This window comes from Varanus komodoensis, unplaced genomic scaffold (genome assembly GCF_004798865.1).
Source record: "Varanus komodoensis strain SLA01 unplaced genomic scaffold, ASM479886v1 scaffold12, whole genome shotgun sequence".
NCBI classification, from domain to species: Eukaryota; Metazoa; Chordata; class Lepidosauria; order Squamata; family Varanidae; genus Varanus; species Varanus komodoensis.
In genome coordinates, this window is record NW_025335349.1 from 20,403,594 (window position 1) to 20,427,103 (window position 23,510).

A 23,510-nucleotide genomic window follows, 5' to 3' on the forward strand; every position below is an offset into this window, starting at 1 on the left:
GGCTCTCACCACCCACTAAAATAAAGCCTTAATATATGAACTGAATTAAGTAGTTTGGGGTTTAGTATGTTGTTGTAGATGGCCTTTCATTTTTTAAATGAATGTAGTAAAAATAATTGAAATAAAACAAACGATATTGCTTAGATACCAATCCAACCCTATTTCTCCTTCTCTCCATTTTCAACTCTTTCCCATCCCCCTTGTGTCATTTCCCATCTCTGCTATTGCAAAGTTTCTTAAAATTCACCAAAACAGTTGCCGTTTCCACCAAAGAAAAATAAAGTACTGCTTCCAATGTTTGGTCCATCTATCAGCAGTAGCTCTTGACAGGCTCAGGCAGAATTACTTCCTAGCTGTCCCTGGAGGTGGCAGGGATTGGACCTATTATCTTTGGATGCAAAGCATGTGCTCTAATCATCTCTCCACAGTCCTTCGTCTAAGTTACAGTGTGATTACAACACCATAATGCTGGTCATACTGGCTCATTCTACCTTAAATCCTCATCTGCTATGGTGCAAGTTCAGGAAAACAACTTATACCCCAACTGTGAATCAGGCAAATCCAAATTCCAAACCAAGCAAATTACAAAGGTTGACATCATCATTAGGTATTTAAATAAATATGACCTTTAATATGTGGCATTACAATGACGTTTTTCTTTACTGGAAAGAAGGTGCTCAGGATACAAACTAGGCTGGGATCCTAACGATAGACAAAGAGGTGCTTTAACTCTTTGTTGGCTGTCATGGTCCTGATCTGGATCACTCTTTCCTTAGTTCCAGTCTGCTTAAGAAAAAAGTGTCCATTGAAAAAAAGAACAAAAAGGTTGTGCATGGGAAAAGAAAAAAAAATACATGTATTCTTTATATTGTAGGAAACATGTAATTTGAACTGAATTGTAAAAAATCCAGGCAAGCAGTATGTTTTGAAATTTTTACTCTGTTAAATAGCATGTAACCTGATGGCAAAATATAAGCAAAAACAGTAAGGACTGTAGCTTGCATCTCAGTCTTGCTGTGAATAATAGTAATAGCAGGAGTGTAAAACTAAGGGAGTGCTGTCAAATAAGCAACTTTGCTGGGATACTGGAGAATCAGTCAGTAGGTGTGTGTTGGCAGAGAGTAAGAATTGGGCTTTGTATTTAGACAAATCAGTTCCCTATTTCAAGATACACAACTTTTTCAAGTATGAACCATCCACCCTCTGTCCATAAAGTACCCCACAGCTATGTATGCAAAAGTAAAATTGTAAAATCAGATTTTTAAAAAACTCTAGACACTGTGCTTAAGAAAATATGCAGACCTACTTCTCAATGCATACTATTATGATGATGAAGTGTGCTTGGATTTATTATGGAATATTATGTTCATAATGCTCACATGGCTTTCTGTTGTCCGGAAATGTAAGCCTTATAGCCTTGGCACCAGATCACTTACGCAGCTTGTCCTCCAGACGTAATGTTCCTTGCTCCATCAAAAATCAATAAGGAAAGTCATGGCTTCCAACAACCAGCAGGGATCAGATTGTTCATTTAAAATAATCCAGATACTAATTTTGTGTTCCATTATTATTATTATTATTGTTATTATTAAAGAGATATTTCCCCCAGGACTGTATTTTTCCACAGATGTGATCTACCAAATCTGCTTGTTCCCCTTTTGGAGACGACGCAGAGAGAGATTTCTGTGCCCTAACAACCGATAGGCATTCCATCCATGGTCGTGGCTCTACGTTTGTACCCAAAAGCTTCCGTACAGGAAACCAGGCTGGGCTTTGTACAGGAGCATTGACCTTTCCTGCTCTCCCACGAATGCAGGCGTGGGTAACCCGTTTCCACCTGGGAGCCAAACTGGCTCAGGGCAGCATGTCAGTGCAACATTCTGAAGCAGGTAGAGAAATACATCTCAAAGCCTGAAAGGGGAAGTGCCACTCCACTGCTGGCATAAGATCTTCTGACAAGATTGCTCAGAGCCATATACATATTTCCCACTTTTATTATACAAAAATTGTGGGCTTTTATCTTCTCTGCATGTATATATTGCCTCAAGCACTCATTATATGGAGGGAAAATGCAAAACTATTTATAATCCTAAAAATAAAAGTTATGAATACATTAAATAAGTTATACTGAGCCAGGATCATGAGTCCATTTACCTCCATATTGCTTATACTGACTGGCAGTGGCTGTCCAGGGTTCCGTTGAACCCACTGGCTTCTTCTAGCTCTAATTATTCTATGGTTCTGTGATTATTAGTCTTACCTAGAGATTCTGACGATTGTACCTGGAACCTTTTGCATGCATATCCACTAACCTGTTAGTTTTCCTCTGCTTCTGGCACTTTATTCGATACTTACACACATGCTTGGCTGGGGGAAAGGGAGAGGGAGAGGGAGAAACCCAAAGGGCCCTAGGTCTAGCTAAATGACAACTACTTTGGCTGGACTGGGGCCCATCCCTTTTAAGTATGCACCTAAAATGCAAACATGTATTTCCAAACATGTACATCAAATTGCCCTGGTCTGGACACAACGCTAGACGAACGTGTGCTATTGTAAAAATAAAAGTGGCAGAGCCTTGGTCTCAACTCCTCCCTTCTTCTTCTCGGCACATTGATGGGCTTCAACAAATGATATGTTGCTACATCTGAGAAGCACAAACTCAGGTTACTTTGAACTATAGTTTAATGAAACAGTCAAGATCAAACTGCGGTTTCTGAGCCTGGCATTAGTTTAGCCCTGATCACATATGAGAAATGTGGTCACTTTAAATGTGGAAGCCCTCTACCTCCTCCTTTGGAGCAGAGGAGAGAGACACTCACGGGACAACTTCTTGTTATGCACACACTTAGAAGTAAACCTAGGCTGGTCTGTGAATAGCATGTGAAATGAGTAATAGGTTTCCAGCAGGGCAAAATGTGCAAATAATAACCAAGGGTCACTGTGGTAATGCGAAGCATTTCACCAAGAGAAGCCACCCACATGAGATTCTATTAATACACAGACTTAAAGGTATGTTCCCATGGTCTCCGTGTTAGAAGCGCACAGGAAGGTATGGAAGGATAAGATACGAACCTGCACATCATAAGTGCCATTTAGCAAGATAGGCCTTTGGGCATTGATGTCCTGCAGAACCCCTGACAGCACAGAACAATTGACTTTCTGGAAGTCTTTGGAGTGGCTGAACTGCACCATGTTGTGGAGAGCTAAAATTTTAGTGTCGAGCTCAGCATCCTGCCTGGTTCGGTTGTGCAGCCCGAGGTGGTACTTGCGGAAGTGTTTGATGAGATCTGTGGGGTCGTTCCCATAGTAACCATAGCCACAGATGTTGCATTTGAAGTCCTGAAGCTCTGGAGAGAGAGGCGCCGTATCTGGTTTCTCATTTGCCAACAAATCTGCTTTCAATTTGTTTGGCCTTAAGTCCCCATCTGAAGGCACTTGTGGGTTTTTTGAGGCCACCGAGGCTGGGCTTGAACCTTGTCCCTCGGCTTGACCACTTTGCACATGCGCTGCTTCGTCCACAGATTTTGGCGATGCGTGATGCTCTTCGCTCGTCTCCGTCCGATCTCCCGACGGCGTGCAGACCACATCTTGGGTGTCATCTGCATCTGATCTGAGAGGAGACTTCAAGGATGCAGAGATTCCCCCAACAGCTGGAGATGAGAAGGCCGGCATATTTCTGTCTGTCACCTCATCATGAAGGAAGGATGGAACATTTCCTCCCTTATTGTGGCTTTCATAATTGAAGCCAGCCTTTTCGCTTGGTGTTGAGCTTTTCAAGTCCTTTTTAGTGCTGGGAGAAGGCTCTGGGACATGCGTGCAAAACTCCTCCTTGTCATTTTGCTCCGCAGCCTCACTCGGCTCAGCGTTTTCTTGCATCTGACCGGCAGAAAATTCTTGCTTCCTTTCAATATTGTCACTCTCTGTACTCGGAGATTTGAGGGTCTCTGTTTCACCTTCACTAGCAACGTTTCTTAGAGGGGGGTTCTTTTTCCGGACCATATCTAAAATTATAAGAAAAGACACCACAAGAAGATACCGATGAGTGAAGAAGATGGTTAACATACAAAGCCAACCTCCCCTTACCACCATCCATCTTAAAGATACAATTTTTTCCAGTCCAAATTAAAAAACTTCCCCAAAGGAAATCCTTATAAAAAGGATTTTATTAGATGCTGGCTAAATTGTTATAAACAAAGATGTGTCTGATCCAAAAGTAACCACTGCCTCATTTTGATATTTTGCGGTGTTATTGTACGCTGCCCTGAATATTTTAATGAAAGGTAGCCCAAATAAATAAATAGGCCACATAAAAAGCTCTGGGGTTGGGAAGGGGTCTTCCATCAGATGTTAGCAATGAAATCAATATTCTATCAGGGAATGTAGATAAATTCCATTGGGATATCTGAAAATCTGTCTTCTCAAAATGACATTTAAGTTAGTTTAAAATGTCAGTGGTAATGTAACAATTCTTCCACTTTCATGCATCCCTAAGCAGCCTGGCATCACTATGAAAGCAGGTTTGATGCCCTTCCATAATCTACATTGAACGCTCATTCTATTTGTGAATAACATTATTATAATAAAGTATTTCTAAAGGAAAAGATCCAATAGCACCCATGCAGTAGCATGAATGGCATTGCACAAGTATAATGTAACAGGCCTGCAATGTCCATCGCATTCGCCAGTACAGTAAGTTTCCCAGGAAACCCAATGTGCTAGCAAGCACAATCAATGTTGCACAAGCATGGGTTTATGCTAGTGCAACATCAATAGCGCTAGCACAGAAACACTGCAGAGAACAAGAATTTTACAGCATTCATGAGACCACTTTCCCCTACTATCTTCCTGATAGTTGGATTTAATATTCCACTACTGATCGATCCATATTGTATTTTGGGAGTTAAACACACTCCTACTCAAATCATCCTAATGTGGTTTGGAAAAGAAAAAAAGCTTAGGAATAGCTGCTGCTTCACTCAAACGATGTCCTGTTTTTATGCCAGTCTTGGATGAGTGTCTAAACCTGTGGATCACCACATAGAGAGCAACTTCAGCTGTGCACCAGACGGTTAAGCTTTGGGCTGGGTGGGGCAGGGCAGAAGTTGCATTTATGTTCTAAGCCCACCCTCCTCACTCAATCCCAACACGAGAAACACAAATGACCAAGCAGGAATCAACGTTTTTCATACGGGAAGAAGACCTTTGTGGAACATCAGGAACTTCAATCTTCCCCCATCATGTCTAAAGTTTTTTTCCCCCCAAAACCACAGTTTCATTGCAGTGTACCCTTAAATAAAGTATGTTTTTCTTCTGTATTTCTGCACTATCAATATAATTTTTCATGAAGACATATTATCTAAATAAAAGCCCATTTGCAGCACTTCTAAATGGAATAAACTATCTACTGGCAAGTCATGTTAGACAGAGTGAGGATATAAAGCAAGCATATAGGCATTCTGCAATTACTATCTCTAAGACAAATAACAGATTGTACAATGCTTCATGGTGTGCCAAGAAGTTTTCCAGTTAACATTTCCACTTGAAAAAAAATATATTACATACTTGTAAAATCATACCCAGCATTGACTTCATAAGGCATGTGGCTCTAGAACGCTTTTTGTTGTGTGTGTTTGTGTTTGTTTTTGCTTTTACAGTTATTAACTCTACTACTCAGTTAGCTGGAGAGCTAATGCAACTGGCTTAGGAGGTACACGGAAGACACAGAAGACATTTTGAGAGCTGATCTGCACATCTGTAAAAGAAAACAAAAAAGTTTCCTTCCTAAATTATGCATTCACGAACTTTTTTTTATTTAAACACATGACTATGCCTAATTGATATTCAGCATTAAATCTATGAAAGCATAAATGGAGGCCATGGAAACGGTACTCCATTTAACAAAAGGCACACAGAATCCACACACCTTGCCATGCACACACCTTGCATACATAATTTTGTAGATTCTGATCCCATTAACCTAGTATGTGTCCTCTTTATTACAACTCATCCTGCCTCCACAAAGAGGGCTACATCAGGAAACTCTGCTATCTTCACCGAAAACCTTGTGCTATCAGCCTCAGGTACAAAACCATAGTTCTTTCTTTTCCTCTCTTGCTCTAGTTTTTCTCCAATCCTACTGCATTTCCTTGGATTGTTTGAGCTAGGGACTTCTCCTGGTTATTAGATTTGTATCTCACCCCTTTAGCCACAATGTCTCTTCTCAGATCTTGTTGGAACTTGCCATCCCCACATACCAATACTGCAAAACTCCCATGCATGTTTCAGGGCAAAATCCTATGCACATTTAGATAGCAATCAGTTCTACAACTTTTAGCATGGTGGACTAGGGATTGCTGGGTTTGCAAGACTTTTTTCTGTCTACGCATACACAGGGTTGTGCCCTTACAATGCTAAAGCCTACTCTTTTCTGCTCCCCATACCTGCCCCATGCACATCTACAAAGCAAAGCCTAGTATAGATTTGTAGATCCAACACAAGTCAACAAAAATGTACTTTGGACTACCCCAAAGATAAGTAGAAGCCAAGCCAGATGTGCACCTGTTTATTCTACACGTGCTCACCGGTTCAGCTATAAAGCAAATGTGGTAGGAGGCTTAACACTGGATGTTAAAAGGAATGGACAGGAGCAACACACTCACCCCCTAGCAGTGTTGTCTGGATCTTTAAAATAAGCATCCCTGAAGCACGATCACTAACAGTAATACCAGAATTTGAATTATTGTGTGAGGAAGAACAATAGTTCGTTAAGGAAACACACAGGATGTCCCGCCACTCCTGCCAAGTTCCAAATCATGGCCCTCACAGCCTGCTCAAAATAGTAACTAAGAGTACTACGGTCTGTGTCTGTAGCCACAGGAGTTTCTGGAGGGCCTGGTCCCCCATATTTTCTCACCAGTTTTTAAAAAGTAGATACCTTTTTTGTACAGCATGCTATAATTTTGTCTTTTGAAGACCCTCTACTTTCTTAGTGCTTTTCCACAGCAGCTTTAGGAGAACTACAGGCCTGGTACTAGCACCAGATGTAAAGTGCTTGATGCGTGCAGCGTTGTACCTTTGTAACAAGAGCACTATCACAAGGCTGCAACAAATCATCATTGCAAACAGATGGGGCAGCAAGTGTGAGCTTTACTCTGCAATAACATTTAATGGACTTGAAGAAGCCCTATTCATAGCACACAGCAGTAAGTAACTATAAGTGGGTAGAACAAGGTCAAAGTACATCTTTTATTTTTAAATCAGGATAAGTAAACAAACTTGATTCTTTTATTCACATTTATTTTGGTATTTTTTGCTTTAACGGACTAGTCTGTAGCATTTCTAAACATGAATTTGTGGTGTGGGAGGAAAGAGAAAAGAGAGATATTATATACTTCATATTTCAAATGATACAGCTTGCTTTCTAAGGAGACATAAAACCACTAAATCTAAAGTCTAAAATGAACTTGCTGCACCCCCAACTTCATGTTATGACCTATAGTTAGATATTTAAAGTGTGAGTACAGTAACTAACCAAGGACAAACGCATCCAACTAATTACACGCAGAGTTCTCCAAATTTCCCAGAAATTAGCATAGGAACATATAGGAATTCATTATATTAAGTCAGAGAGGTAGCGATGGAACATCACCCACTGGAAAGCTTCAGCTACGGGGCAGCATGTTGTGATGTGCTGTCAAGTCACCTCTAACTTATGGCAGCCCTATGAATGAAAGCCCTCCAAAAAGCCTGTCCCCAGTGGCCCTGCTCAGCTCTTGATTTGGCTGTACAGACGTGATCATGACGATTAGTTATTTATTTTAAAACAATTATTTTGAAATCTTAAAAGATCAGATCACGCCAGGACAAAAGCAGCACACCGAGTAGCTTTAACGGTTCCGCACAATGTATACCAATTAATACTTTCTTACCACACTAGCTATTTCAGTTTGATTAATTAATAACCTATGGAGAACTCCATGAACACAAGATGAAAGGCTTTATTTGGTGCAATGTTATTGTAATAACTGGAACCAAACTGATTTCCAGCCTACATTTTTCAAAGGAGATAGGCGTGTTCTTCTTGTTAAAAGATAAAGAAAAAACCTATCAAGGTGAAGTTTTAAACAATTGCTCCCCCAGAGGATAGTAGACAACTACTGGCAAATTAGAAATACAAATTTTACAATGAAGCATTTGCAGGATCAGGAAGTAGTTCACTGCACACTAGTTTAGCGATAACCATAGCATGACCTTTACTCATTTAAATAGATCCCACAATCAGCACTGTTTGACAGGTTCTCTCTCCATGCATCCTCTTGTTTGTAACGTGTAACTTCGTGCATGGAATTTATAGCCATGTATTCATGTTTAATGAAAGTGAACAGAAAAATGTTTTTCCATCATTAGTTTGAAAAGTTACTGTGTGAAGAAATGACCTAAGAAAGTATGTGTTTAAACTTGGTACTAACAGAAGTTAAGGCTGAAATGGATTTGTTTTGTTTTGAACTATGAACCACCATCAGATTGCAAGTATGCAGGAAAGATTTCTGTTACTGGAAACAAAATTAGGTGTAATCACCCCCACGATCACATTCAAACCCATCAAAATTAAGAAAAAGCTACTATCAGGATACAGATTTCCACTTCTTAATGAATACAGTTCATTAACTCGGGCAAACTTATTAAACTAATAGATATGGACCATTTCTAACAGAGTGAATGGCTAAATTGCAAAAGGATGATACACTTCAATATTTAAAAGCCTAAACTATGACACCATGGTAAAGACACTTGTCATGTCTGAAGTTTGTAAATTTCTATTGAAATGACCCAACCTGTACTTCTCCATATCTTTTTCCTATATCTTCCTTACACTTCTCTAAAACCACAAACATATTCTTGAAAATTTAAATATATCAGCATATTTGAAACATGATTTGAAATAGAGAAAATGAAGAATCTATCTTTCAATGTGTGTTACTATATGTACAGATATTTTAAGATTTTTTTAAGTTACCGACTAAGATAGAACTAAAGCTAAACAAAATTATTGGAAGAAACTTGCAAACATTAATCTGAGATAGTTGCAGCTCCGGTCTGAAACATCAGGCTAAAGGAAATTTAATAGACCCCAGCATTGCCATGAGAAGTGCTACCAGTGGAGATGAACAACACTGAGTAGATGGACCAATGGTGAGCCTAGAATTTATTAACAGCTTCTGCCTCTCTACTGAACCAGAACATGCATATTCCAATAAATCAGACTGGCAGCAGTTTCGGCCCAGACTTTAAAAGTGCAAAAGCAAAGCAAAGGCCACAGTCTTGAAAGGAGGTTAAAATGACACTAAATAAATATAAATACAATTCTTCACAATACTTAATTATTGAATTTATTAGAGAAAGAAGCTGTGATTGCTACTGACTCAAAAACCCTGGTCAGATTTCAAGGAAAACAAAAGTGTCAGTTACTACGTATTAACAAGAATGTGAAATTGTTGCAGTAGGCCTCCGCTGAGGTTCTGGTGAGAATTCTTTGGAAGTAAGGGACCTGCACCACACATGCCCAACCATTCAACATCATCATCTTCCTTTTTCCTCAAGTGAATCATAAGATTCTATACCCACAAAGCCCCTGCAGATGAAATATTATGCTAAAATCTACACTTCAAGACTGCAAGTTATTCTGATGCTCAACCTTCTCAGTGCATCACTTAAGTGCTACCCAACGGATTTTTTTTAAAAATGCAAGGTAATTGTGGGTTTCTTGGTTTTGAGGAGAGAACCATGACTAAAGCATTTCTAAGGCCTTTTTCAGGGGAGAGAGATGTCTCTCCTATATTCTAGATGGCATCTCTAGACGGCTGCAGAATTTCCGAGGGTCAGGAGCTCAAAGGTCTGGAGTGCCTATGCATTTTTATATGGAAAGATTAGATATAATGGCTGGCAAGGGATTGCTGGAACAACACTGGATAACTCTGGGTTCTTGTATTAGGAGTGTAAGAAAAATCTCTATTTGTTTTCTCTAAACCATGAATATACCATATACATTTACCATGTCCCACTGCATTCATTATCTCATATGTGTATGTGTGTATCCTAAAAACTCCAATCATTTTGTTTGCTCCTTTCTTCACTTTTTCCAGTTTAACAATATCATTTTTGAATTGCAAAGACTTATACACAGTATTTCAAAAGTAGTTACATCACAAATTTGCATAAAATATCATTATACTGACAGTTATATTTCCATTACTTTCCTAATGATCATTAGGAAAGGAATGCTCTCTTTCATTTAAACTGATCTATAGAGCCTTGGAAAACAGCGTCTGGGAAAACTCTAAGACCATGTTTAGTCTGGACTAAATGTATAGTTTTTGCCCTATGGTTTATGTGTGTGTGTGTATATATATATATGAAGCAGCAGTAAACCAGAAGCAGCAGCAATGCTGATAAGCTATAACAGAACAGGAAACATTTGTGCAAGGTTATCGTATGATGCAGCATATCCATATATGTAACAAGCCACAATCTACCATGCATGTGTACTCCAGACTAAACAAGCTTCAACTTACTATTCTTAAACTTTTCCCAGGACACCCAGAGACAAATCTAAACCTTGGTTGAAAAAGAAGTCACATTATTGGGTGTCTCGTTCATTCTCCTTTAAATGTATTCTTCGGACATTGATTGGTCTTGATTCTTTAAAAAATAAGACATTTTAAATCCTTCAGAGATAGAAAGTGCCATCTCCTTCAAACAGCTCTCATCAAATAAATCTCTTATTAATTCACATCAAATTAAGGAAGAGCTATATGTCCTATTAGCATATGTTTGAGTGAACAAGGCCAATTACTCGTTGTCTAGCTTCTGGAGTATGGAATGAATTAAGTTTCAAATAGGAGACATGCATCTAATTCCAGCTTATAAAAGACGTTTAAGCAAATGTACAAAATAGGATAAATTGCACTGAAAAGTGCAAGGAAATATTTTTAGGAGTAGGAAATTCAAAACTAGCACCTATCATACTTCTGAAGAAGCAGCACAGCTCTTCCACTGCAACTATAGTGCATCCCTGTACCTTGTTCTTTTTGCATTATACAGTATTTATCATTATTATTTTTAAAAGTTTGTCAGCAAAGATTGCTACCAAAATTTGGTTCAGCTCTGGAGATCTATAAATGCCTCTAAAGCCACCTACACATTTAAGTCTCTCACATGAGTGTCAGCAATGGGTGTTTTCTGTCTTGCTCCTGGAGAATGAAGCTACAACAATACAAGATGTAAGGCCAGAATCACTGTCTCTTTTACTGCCATCCTCCATTTCTTGTAATCTTCTTCTTCTGTACAACAAGCTATAACATGGCACTGGCCAAAGAGCATAAGTTCCCCTTTAATATTCATAAAAAGCTTATTGGTCAAGTTTAGGAGGACAGCAAGAAGCATAAAGTGAGACTTTCTGAGTGAATCCAAAAAGGACTTTCTATGCAAATCCTAAAGATATGGGTATTTTAGAGATTATTTCTCTGCTGGAATGCTTAATTGTCTGAATAGGTCTAAAACCCATTTTGAAGGCCCCCTTACTTCTCTGCATGCTCACCAATCTGTTCTACTGTTCAAAAAAATCCAAAATGGCTGCTGCTTGAATTGATATCCCAAATATCTCTTAGTCCTTCCCTAACAGGCAGTTCATCCAAACACATCAAACCACACTCCTCCTTATCTTTATTCATCAAGATGAAGAAGTTTAGGAATACTGACTCATACTAGTCAATCGTCCCATCATCTCATCTTCAATAATTAATAATAGTTCAGTATTAACTATTCTTAGCAGGATCCTAATTACTCAGTGAGGATACCACCAACAACATGCATGGGAAACAAACTTAAAGAACTTGCACCAGCCCTGCTCTTAAAACACGAGTTCCACAGAAAACTATCCAAAACAAACAAACAACCAACCAAACAAACCAGAATTTTGTAAAGATACTCAAGTGATGATACAGTGAGATAAGACATGCAAATAGAGAACACAGAGAGATAATTAACAATTATGAATAATGACAGATAGAAAGGTGCATACATTCTCTCTCTCTCTCACACACACACAGAGAGAGAGAGAGAGAGAGAGAGAGCGAGAGAGCGAGCGAGCGAGAGAGCCTTTGGCATTGGCACATATATTCTGCTGTATCAGTGGTTTCAGTCTGTGCCAAGGAACCCTAGCACAAGAATTCTTAGCGTTTCAAATTTCCTCAAAGCATAGAGAACATTAATGGTGGACCAGCTTCACTAAAAAAAACGGAAAAGGGGAAAGTTTTTGCCACTACAGCTCACTTTTTCAATCCAATGGAAACCCACAGTGAAGGGCTGGTCATGTTCTGGGGCACAGACTCAGATCACAGGTAGCAAAAGTGGAAGCAGTGTTCCACTTGGGGAAAAGTTGTACCACACGTAATGAAGGCTTTATCAGTGGAATGAAATGTGTGGCCTGAACATTGCTATTGAAACCTCCCTATTCTACACAATATGAAAAAGTACTGGAGGCAGGATGCAATGACCCACGCAGAGCCTAGGAGAGGCTATGGTTGCATGATGAGATTCTTTGCAATGGCTTTGCCGGACTTTAGAATCAACAGACTCCCCAGCTGCTCTGCATTGCACAATCACAAGAAGCCAATTTTCAGTCTGCCGAAACCATAGCACATCAAAAATGTTGCCTTGTGGTGACTTCAGACCTTGCCAAGTAAAAAGCAGGGAAATCAAGAATTGTAAAGAAAGGCAAAACCAATGGTAAAACAAGAATATTGAGGACAAGTGCATGCAAATGACTTGCGCACTAAGGGAATCCACCAACAATATTTAACTGTTGTTAAATGTTGCATACTCACTTCGTCTCTTGAAGTCTCTGCCATCCTGGAATTTGCCTGCTGCTTCAAATTCCCCTTCAACAGTCAGATAGTTCACCTATATGGATATCACTGGCTGACTGTAGAGATCAAGCAGTAGGTGAAACCAATCATTCCCCTGCTGCTGTTCAGGAATAATTGTTCTAAGTAGCAAGTTGTTTATTTTTGTTATGCTAAGCTTGAGTGGGTAGAGGGCCACAGAAGATTAATATTTTCAGTGATTTTATTGATCCAAAGAAAAGAAAGGTAGAGTGGAATTTCAGCCCTGGATCAAAATCTACTTGGGGAACTTAACCATTCTAGCTATGTGCTTTAGTGGTAGGATGGAACTGTGTGTGAAGACAATGGAACATGACTGCTCATCTTGGCTTCTTCATTCTCATGCTGATACAAATCAGCTATGGAACTATGGTGACCCATGCACCCCTGAGGTGACAAATAGCATGAGCTGGCTGAAGCTTTATGCCTTTAATTTGGGCAGGGGTCAATCCCTGGACTCCTCAGCACTTCTTAAGTGCCTGCTACTAGTGGCTGCCGAAGTAACCAGAGATAATCGTTGGCCCAGAAAAGTACTGAACAGCTAAACTGACAAACTCTGCCATGACTGCCACTGCCATTCCCCACAATTAAACTAATGTTTAATTAGTTTCCGTATACAAGAAACAAACGCCTGAACTAAATGTGAAAGAAGGTGAATCTCTCACATGCATATTTACACACTCCAGACCTACAGCTTTTTGCTCAGCATGAAGGAACAGGCAAGGGAAAATACTAATATAGGAAACATTTTGCTAAGAACACAAGAAGAAAGGTGCAAGTTTTAACATGGGAGTTTATAAAGCTTTAAAACTGGAAAAAGAGAGAGCGATGGAAGAACCTCCCAGAACGTTGCAAGTCTACAAGGATGGATGGACGAACTGTATTGCAACCTCATAAGGCAAGTTCTCCAGGCTAACAAAATGTAAATATAAAACAATGAAAGTAAGAAAAGTGAAAACAGAAATAGAACATGGATTATCAACTGTCTATACACTGAAAGGCCTAAACAGTAAGATAAGTTATTTAAAAGGCCCAAGTGTATAAAAGGTTTCTCATTCTCAAACAGAAGATGCTTCTGCCAAAGAACCTACTCCCTCTAATGTAACTCTATGTTCCTATGGGCCAAGCAAACTGTATAAAATTTTCCAAATATAACTGCACCTTAGATTGATATGGCAGTTCCTGCTTCATTTTCAGCCCCTTTCTAAACCACTGGAACCTCTGAAATTAATTTATGCAAGTCTGGGCTGACATTTTCAAACAGCTATATGAAAAAGTGGGGCAGACCAAACCATGTTGCCTTTTGATTCTTACTGATTCAGTGCCATTTTCTGTTTGCATATAAAGTTCCCTTTTGAGAAATATTGAGATTCTCAGTCTTTTTGTTTTTGTAAGGCCTATGTATACCTGAAAGTGTTATTATTTATTGATTGGGCAACATCCAGTTAATAACAGAGAAAGCTGGTAAAGGCTGATCTAGCCATATTTAGCCCATCTAAATTCTTGTTTGTCCTACTAATGGAATATTTTCTCAATCATTGCATATTCAACTCACTACACTTCCTTAACCAGCCTATAACATAACAGAGACTGCCAAAAATGCCAGAAAAGATGCTCACACATACGTGCTTCACCCAGAACTAAAAATGTACTATTGATTTTAAAAACCTCTTTAAAACAAGATCCCAGTCCTGGATTTGTAGAAGTAAGCCATGAAGACAGAACAATAGACAGAAAGAATTAAGAGCTTGCTTGCACAGACAGCTGACTTTGTCATTCACCTTTTGAGTGCACATCTAACACAAACTGACTTTCCCATTTTTCATTACTTATCTATTGTTAACTTTGTCCCAGCACGCACATTGGTGTCCATATTTAGAATACAACAGCAGTCTTTCTTCAGGTTTGTTTTTTGTTTGTTTTAATCTTATTCTGAGCCCAACCAAAGCAAGCAAGGACTTGGCCTCTTTGAGCAAAACAATAAGGTGGGAATGAGATAACAATGTCCTGCGGTACACCGCTGCAGATTACATGGGGGAATTACACTGATGAATTTTCTCCTAACACACACACACACACACACACACACACACTTACGTTATAGGTAGAACATTTGCACGACAAAGGACGTAGGCCCGAACCTTTATTCCTGGTGTGCTAGCTTTGTATTCCTTTCCATGCTGCTAAGCTTTTGCATAGGGGAACATTTAAAAATTATATTTCCCATCTACAGTCTGAAGAGGCATAATCACTCTACATTCATGTGTGGACCTGGCCCAACAGTGATCAATTTTTCATTTTCACATGAACCCAACATGATCCATATCTTTACTAAATTATTTTTACTTGGTTGAAAAAAAATCCAAGCTTGGCAATGTAACCACAAACATTCTAATCAACAGACGTTTTATTCATCTGGTCCAACCATACTGATGCAAGGCATCCATTTAGGACACATCAATGTTCTTAATAAAGAAACAAGAAACACAACTGCTGTTTCCAGTTTCCTAATTTACAAAGGGAACCCTATGTGCTCAATTAGAAATAATTCTTGTTCATCATGGGTGATCAGATGAGTGGCTATTACACAGAATCTTTGCCACACACCCAAGGCTTTAATCCCAAGGACACTTCCTCCAAAGACATCTCCTTACAATCAGTGATAACACATACCTGTTTACCAAATACACCAATGCACAATTCAGTAGTAGCAAGAGGGTAGAGTCATACAATTGCTGATCTTCTGCCTTTAAGCAGTACCTTCATGTTCTTGCAGAGACAGTCATGTGGAACTGTTTCATCAGAAGCAACTTGAAAAGTGATGGACACTAATGTCACCATGCTTTTGACAAGCTACAATATTCCATGCAATATTCAACAATACTTTTAGAAGTCATAGGGGGCAGGAGCTTGGGGCTTGCAGTTCACTGCATCGCAGGTCCTTCAAACAACCAATTTTTGATTGGCATGGCACATAGTACACAATGGCCCAGACAGTGTTTGTAACTCAGATGCGGATTGATAGAGTTTATCAGAACTCTAGCTCTACCCTATGGAGACTACTGCAATTTCTCTCATGGTGCAGAACATTGCACCAAAAGGCATCAAAACTTTACATCTGAGATGTGGACCATACAGCAAAATTATTTAGATTTAGGTGCTATTGAAGGGTAAGGTTTAGACAAAGGCTTGATTTGGGAAAAGAAGTCACTAAGATTAAGAATATTCCTATTCTTATACAGGGCTACATATTGAGCATTTCCCTGGCAGCATCACCCTAGGTTTTGAAAACTGGCCCTCTGTCCAGACACATACTATCTGGTTATGCACAGTTGCATCAAAATGGATCAAAATTTTCCGTGTAAACACAACCTAATTGAAGCTTCCAGTTACTAATCTAAAACCGAGCAGCAAAAGATTCAGGATATTGATATGCATTTGTGGCTCAAGGTAATAAACCCTTTCATCATAATCTTCCACACTTTTATGTTCCTGAAAAAGTGTTTCCTGTTATAGTTTTAATCTTTTACACAAACAGCATACATATGCAGTCACACTAACACACACTTTCTACCATGGATGAGAGACAAGAACAGATCAGCAGCAACAAAAGCATAGATCGTGTCTTTCCTACACACATATACAGAAAACCTGACAATGACTCAGAACCTGGAGGGCTTTCACTAGAGCTCAATAGGAACTCTAGCCAACGCACTCATTAATTACATAAAATTTAGAAAACATATTCACACACAGAGAGAATTTCATTATTGGATACCTTACACGGCAACCAAGCTTACTAATTTCTAAGGAAACATGTGGCTTCTTTTCTAACAGTGTTTGGTAATACTTATTGCACCCCATTCGCTCCATTAATTTCCAAACTCATCCTATAAGTCTTTAATCTTTGAAACCACAGCTCATTCAGAAAAGTGAAACTATCAGAAATTAACCACATGCCAAGCACTTGTGGACTCTGGTCACGGACCTGTTTAAGTTTTATAGATTTTGTATGTGAGGAGCTTCCAGACACATTCAGGTTTGTGGTTGTTGTTCTTTATAAAGCATTGTATAAATAATCAATTGTATAACATGTCATCAAAGTGCATGGCTCTTTACTAACAAGGCAGCATGAGCATGAAATATAAATTCTGACACATAATGCAACTGAAGTACCACTTATGATGGAGGTGAAAACAACACAGGAAGCAGATCCTATCAATTTTGATACAGGTAATTAAACTTCAATAGAGAAAGGGTTCAGCCAAATGATTCACAAAAAGGTGGGCTTTGAAGAGGGATTTGCAGGATGACAGAGGCAGCTCTAAAAGCTGTAAGGATGAAATACAGAATGGATGCTTGCAAAATCTTAAGTCCCTTTTTGGATCAGACCACAGCCACATTTGCACATAAGAATTTATCAACTGGTATCACCAGTTTATAAATCAGCTTATCCTGGTTTACAGTGAGCAAGCATCATGTTTGAGCATGCAGCTTGTTTACTTCCAGATTGCTCCTCCCTTTGTGCAAGCAGGTAAAACAAACCAGGAATGGATAGCTGCCTCCAGACTTGCAAGTTAGGAATAAATCAAGACTTATCGTTGTCTTATAGATCCTGGATGGTTTGGGGCCAACAGACTAGAGCCTGAGTTTGAATATCAGGCAAAGAGTCCTCTTTCTGATTTTTTTTAAATCCATTCATGAGAAGGAAAGAGCAAAGAGATATGAATGAAGCATGGTTGTGATAAATGAGCAATCAGCAGTTTCTGGAGTATCATTACATACAACCAAAAGGTCCATTTTTTCCAACCACTTATTCCCAGGTGTAGCCACTGAGATGACTCTGCTGTTTATAAGCAGAACATGAAGTGAAGAAACCTTACTCAAGGTCTATCTTACAGTGATAAATATGGTGTCCACTGTTTTCTCTCAGGATCTGCTGTTGTGAGGATTAATTGCTATAGTACATGGAGTTTCCTTTAAGCTGCTGTGACTAATAGAATTAACAGAGTCATCTTCCATGGGTTTGTCTAATTCTGTTTTAAAGGCCATGTAAGTGAGTTACCATCACCACATCCTGTGGCAGCAAATTCTAAAGGTTATTAAAAACATTCTCTGTTAGCGGCATGTGACAAGTGTTTATAATTGTCTGCCTAGTTTGAGGTTAGGGTTAGTATCAAACTGCTAGTTATTAAAGGGTTTTTCTCCTCTTATTAGGGCAAAATGAGAGAGCTAACATATTTATATTTTTATCACACTTCAGAATTACACTACGTCAGAAATAGTTACTTTTGCAGGCTGTAACTCTTGCACAAAATGGACCACTTCAGGAAAGTATATTTTAGTGCCTGGGACAACAACTAATGTGGTTAATGACAAACATAATAAACACCATCACTGCAAAACATGAATGTCAGCAAAGGATGCTTACATTAACAACCAAGAAGCAGAAAACACACAAACACACGCATTGTTAACCTTTGGAAAGGTTAACAATGCATGATATAAATCTTATTTTATTTTATTGTTATTTAATATTACATTGATACCTCACCTGGTTTCCTCCTGAGAGAAAAATGGTCCTCCTCTTCATTTTATCCTCACAACAACTCTGTGTGGTGAGTTGACAGCCAGTGACTTACCAAAGTCAACCCGTGAGCTGCACTGTAGGGGGGTAAGTCCCAGTCCAACACTCAAAGCCTTCGTCCACGAATTTGACTGCACCAAAGAGCATCACTAGGGAAAGGGTTCCATTTAACTGACATTAACACAGAAAGCTGAGCAAAGAAAGCTGTACCTGATGACCCCTTTCTCAAGAAAACAGACAAAGCAGAGTTTCTGCCAGCCTAATCCAACCTGACTGGTCATGCAGGGAGAAGTGATAACTTCACATTTAAATGGCAATACAGTGCTATAAGGATCAGTCCATTAAGCTAATGCAAGCAAAATGCCTAGTCCACAACTCTGTATTTTGAAAGGGTGCAACTACAGTCCAGTGAAGTTAATGCATATAATGTTGTAGCCTCTGCCATTCCTATCAGAGATTTAATTAAAACCCAGGGAGTCTGCCAAGATTCATAAAAAAGATACAATGTTATTTCCAAACTTCAGTGTTTGTGAAAGTCAAATACATTTTCACCTAAATACTAAGGTGCTACAATGTGGTATAGACAAATGAAGAATGCTACAAATTGACATAGTTATTTCACTAATCAGAACCAGGTTCTAGAAGAGAACAGAAAAATATATTGAGAAGTATTGAGAAACAAAGAAACATCATTTTGATTAATGGAAGAAACTATCTGTAAACACAATGAATCCAGAACTTTCATTTTATCCAAGGCCTCTTTTATAACTATGTTTAATATTTAACATTTAGTTTGACTGAGAACTGCTTTTCCAACAACACAGTATTTTCGTCTGTTTCTGGAATAATTCTGACTTATAAAATAATATTGGGTTGCCCATTGCACTGAGCTGGCCTCCAATAAAATCCTGATGGGTTTGGGTCCTCCAATAAAATCCTACCCCTAACCCTAACCCTGAGCTATTTTTATATTGTACACCCACATGTTGGGCTTTATATGAGCAGAGCCAGCTTGTGCTGGGGGTCAGACTAGATGGCCCATGATACCCCTTCTGACTTGCTATGCTTCTATGTTTCCACTAGGTGGTATATAAATGAATTAATTAAATAAATAAACTGCATATTATAAGCAAATGGATAGTACATCTTCAAATTTTCTAGCATAAAGAATTCTCAGGGAAAGGCCTCAAAATAGGTGCATGGGCTAGAACATCACCTCTTTCATCTTGCAATGTGTGCAAATTAAAGGGGTGACAAGAAAAACTAAGACGCGAGCAATCCATTATTCAGCCAGTTCGGGTAAGAAGCTGAGAGCCCAACCACAATGAGACAAGCTACCAACTGATCAAAAGGACCCGCCTAGGACAACAGTGTTGGTTGCAGTTATCCCACAGCATGCTGCAGTGAATAACTCTAAGCCAAACAACAGGCAGTGGTAGCCTCCAAACTCACCTGGAACTCTTCCATTTCCTAACTCTACGCAGAACAGCGGCCACTTGTTGTTAGTCGCAAAGTCGTGTCCGACCCATCACAACCTCATGGACAACACTCCTCCAGGCCTTCCTGTCCTCCACCATCTCCCGGAGTCCACTGAAGCTCACGCCAACTGCCTCAGTGACTCCATCTAGCCACCTCATCCTCTGCCGTCCCCTTCTTCTTTTGCCATCTATAATTTCCAGCATTAGACTCTTCTCCAGGGAGTCCTTCCTTCTCATTAGGTGGCCAAAGTATTTCAGTTTCATCTTCAGGATCTGGCCTTCTAAAGAGCAGTCAGGGTTGATCTCCTCTAGGACTGACCGGTTTGATCACCTTGCGGTCCAAGGGACTCGCAGGAGTCTCCTCCAGCACCACAATTCAAAGTCCTCAATCCTTTTGCGCTCAGCCTTCCTTATGGTCCAGCTTTCACAGCCATGCATTGCAACTGAGAAAACCATAGCCTTGACTATACCCACTTTTGTTGGCAGGGTGATGTCTCTGCTTTTCAGTATGCTGTCTAGATTTGCCATAGCTTTCCTCCCCAGGAGCAAGAGTCTTTTAATTTCTTGGCTGCAGTCCCCATCTGCAGTGATCTTGGAGCCCAGGAAAATAAAATCTGTCACTACCTCCATTTCTTCCCCATCTATTTGCCAGGAAGTGAGAGGACCAGATGCCATGATCTTAGTTTTCTTAATGTTGAGTTTCAAGCCAATTTCTGCGCTCTCCTTCTTCACCCGCATCAAGAGGCTATTTAGTTCTTCTTCACTTTCTGCCATGAGAGTGGTATCATCTGCATATCTGAAGTTGTTGATATTTCTCCCAGCAATCTTAATTCCAACTGGTGATTCATCTAGCCCCGCCTTTCTCATGATGTGCTCTGCATATAAGTTAAATAGACAGGGCAGCAGTATACAAACTTGCCGAACTCGTTTCTCAATTTTGAACCAATCAGTGGTTCCGTGTCCAGTTCTCACTGTTGCTTCTTGACCCGCATATAGGTTTCTCAAGAGACAAATAAGATGGTCTGGTACTCCCATGTCTTTAAGAACTTGCCACAATTTGTTGTGATCCACACAATCAAAGGCTTCAGCATGGTCAATGAAGCAGAAGTAGATGTTTTTCTGGAACCCCGTAGCTTTCTCCATGATCCAGCGTATGTTGGCAATTTGATCTCTAGTTCCTCTCCCTCTTTGAAATCCTGCCTGTACTTCTGGTAGTTCTCAGTCCACATACTGCTGGAGCCTAGCTTTTTGAGCATCATTTTGCTAGCATGTGAAATGCGTGCAATGGTGCGGTAGTTTGAACATTCTTTGGCATTGCCTTCTTTGGGATCGGAATGCAAACTAACCTTTTCCAATCCTGTGGCCACTGTTGAGTTTTCCAAATTTGCTAGCATATTGAGTGTAGCACTTTTACTGCATCGTCTTTTAGGGTTTTGAATAGCTCAGCTGGAATACTGCCGCCTCCACTAGCTTTGTTGTTGCTCAGACTTCCTAAGGCCCATTTGACTTCACATTCCAGGATGTCTGGCTCGAGGTCAGTAACCACCCCATTGTGGTTATCAGGGACGTTAAGCTCTTTCTTATAGTTCTTCTGTGTAATCTTGCCACCTCTTCTTAATCTATTCCGCCTCTGTTAGGTTCCTCCCATTTTGGTCCTTTATCATGCCCATCTTTGCATGAAATGTTCCCTTCATATCTCTAATTTTCTTGAAGAGATCTCTGGTCCTCCCTATTCTATTGTTTTCTTCTATTTCTTTGCACTGTTCATTTAAGAAGGCATTCTTATCTCTTCTAGCTATTCTCTGGAATTCTGCATTCAATTGTTTGTATCTTTCTCTTTCTCCCTTGCCTTTCACTTTCCTTCTTTCCTCAGCTATTTGTAAGGCTTCCTCAGACAGCCATTTTGCTTTCTTGCATTTCTTTTTCTTTGGGATGGTTTTAGTTGCTGCCTCTTGTACAATGTTGCAAACCTCCGTCCATAGTTCTTCAGGCACTCTGTCTATCAGATCTAATTCCTTAAATCTATTTGTCACCTCTACTGTATATTCATCAGGGATATGATTTAGGTCAACCCAAGAGACGACTGGCCACTACTATTTAAATAACTCAAGTAATTAATTTCCTTCCCAGCCCAACACATTTAGCTGAAAATCACATTAAGCATCAGAACATAATGTCCAGTAATTATTTCTTTGACAAATTTTGAGGTCTATAAATGAAACTAGAAATTGGAGCTACTTCAAAGCCAAAACAAGCAGAGCTGTTTTAGGTTAACAGTGCTAATTGTTCTACATATAATGCTGGATCTCTCAACATTTTCTTTTGTTTGCTTTTCCTTCCTCACACTGATTCCTACCAAGAGGATCTCCTGTTAGCCACTTCTCAACTAGACACACCAAAAAATGGTCCAAGACATTTTGCTGATGAGAAGCAAAACACAAACAAAGAAAAGTCCATTATTACACAACATAAAATCCAAGTAAAGTCACTGCGGAGGGTTTTTTTTGTAAAAAAAAAAGTTAATTCATAACAAAATCGAAAAAGGATTAATGCCAACTTTTATTATTCAGCACTGGTTTCTCCTTTTACAAAAAAAAAGTAAAACAGCCTAAATAAATATTGTTACAAATCAAACTGCAACAAATTTTATTTTATTTTTAAATTAAACTTCTGTGTTTTCCAATAGCTAAAGCTTCCCAGACAGTTTGTGTGGATTGATACGCATATGGAATAAAGGTAAAGGTTTCCCCTTGATGTTAAGTCCAGCCATGTCTGACTCTAGGGGGTGGTGCTCAGCTCCATTTCCTAGCCAGGGGAGTTTGTCTCCAGACAGTCTCTGTGGTCATATGGCCGGCGTGACTAAACACCGAGGTGCACGGAACGCTGTTACCTGCCCACCGAAGTGGTACCCTTTTATCTACTTGCATTTGCATGCTTTTGAACTGCAAGGCTGGGAATAGCTGGGATGGAGCAACGGGAACTCACCCCATTGTGCAGATTCGAACCAGCAATCTTTCGATCAACCAGCCCGGAAGCACAGCAAACCACTGTGCCACCTGCATCCCGTATATGGAATAAGAGTTTGCAAAAAGGGGGGGGGGTTAAAATAGATATTAAAAGATTGTAGTTTCCCTGATAATTTCATGTTTTCATATATTTATGTAATTGTTATGAGGGAGGTCCTTTGATAGTCTAATTGACAGCTTGTTTGTTGTTTCCTTTTAAAACTTTTGCAATACTGTTAACAAATTCTATGGGTTCATTGCTGTTCTGAATATATAATATAAAAAATTATTGGCATGTTTAGATTATCCTGTATTATTTTATAAAGCAAAACTGCAGTGTTTTCATTCCAAAACCATAACCAGTGACTTTTAGGAAATCTTCGTATCTGTACATTGGCAAGAAACCAAATTTCTCCATACCTGCTGGGTACAAGCTTATGGACACAAGAGCTGCCGTGTGCCATTCCCATTATATCTGCTTACAAGGAAGGATACAAAC

The 23,510-nt window shown here is 39.4% G+C and overlaps 1 protein-coding gene across 7 annotated transcripts in view; it reads right to left on the minus strand.

Moving 5' to 3' along the window:
- Positions 1–23,510, minus strand: part of TRPS1 (transcriptional repressor GATA binding 1) — a 271,467-nt gene that overhangs the window by 202,277 nt on the left and 45,680 nt on the right. The window contains exons 1-4 of one of the 7 annotated variants that reach the window (XM_044421801.1): positions 15,596–15,607; positions 6,559–6,567; positions 5,563–5,752; positions 3,073–4,001 (exon numbers count right to left, since the gene is read on the minus strand). In XM_044421801.1, the coding sequence (XP_044277736.1) occupies positions 3,073–4,001; positions 5,563–5,599 (966 nt within the window). In that variant the 5' untranslated portion in view covers positions 5,600–5,752; positions 6,559–6,567; positions 15,596–15,607. The other 6 variants (XM_044421803.1, XM_044421800.1, XM_044421806.1 and 3 more) reach the window with 6 other exon arrangements.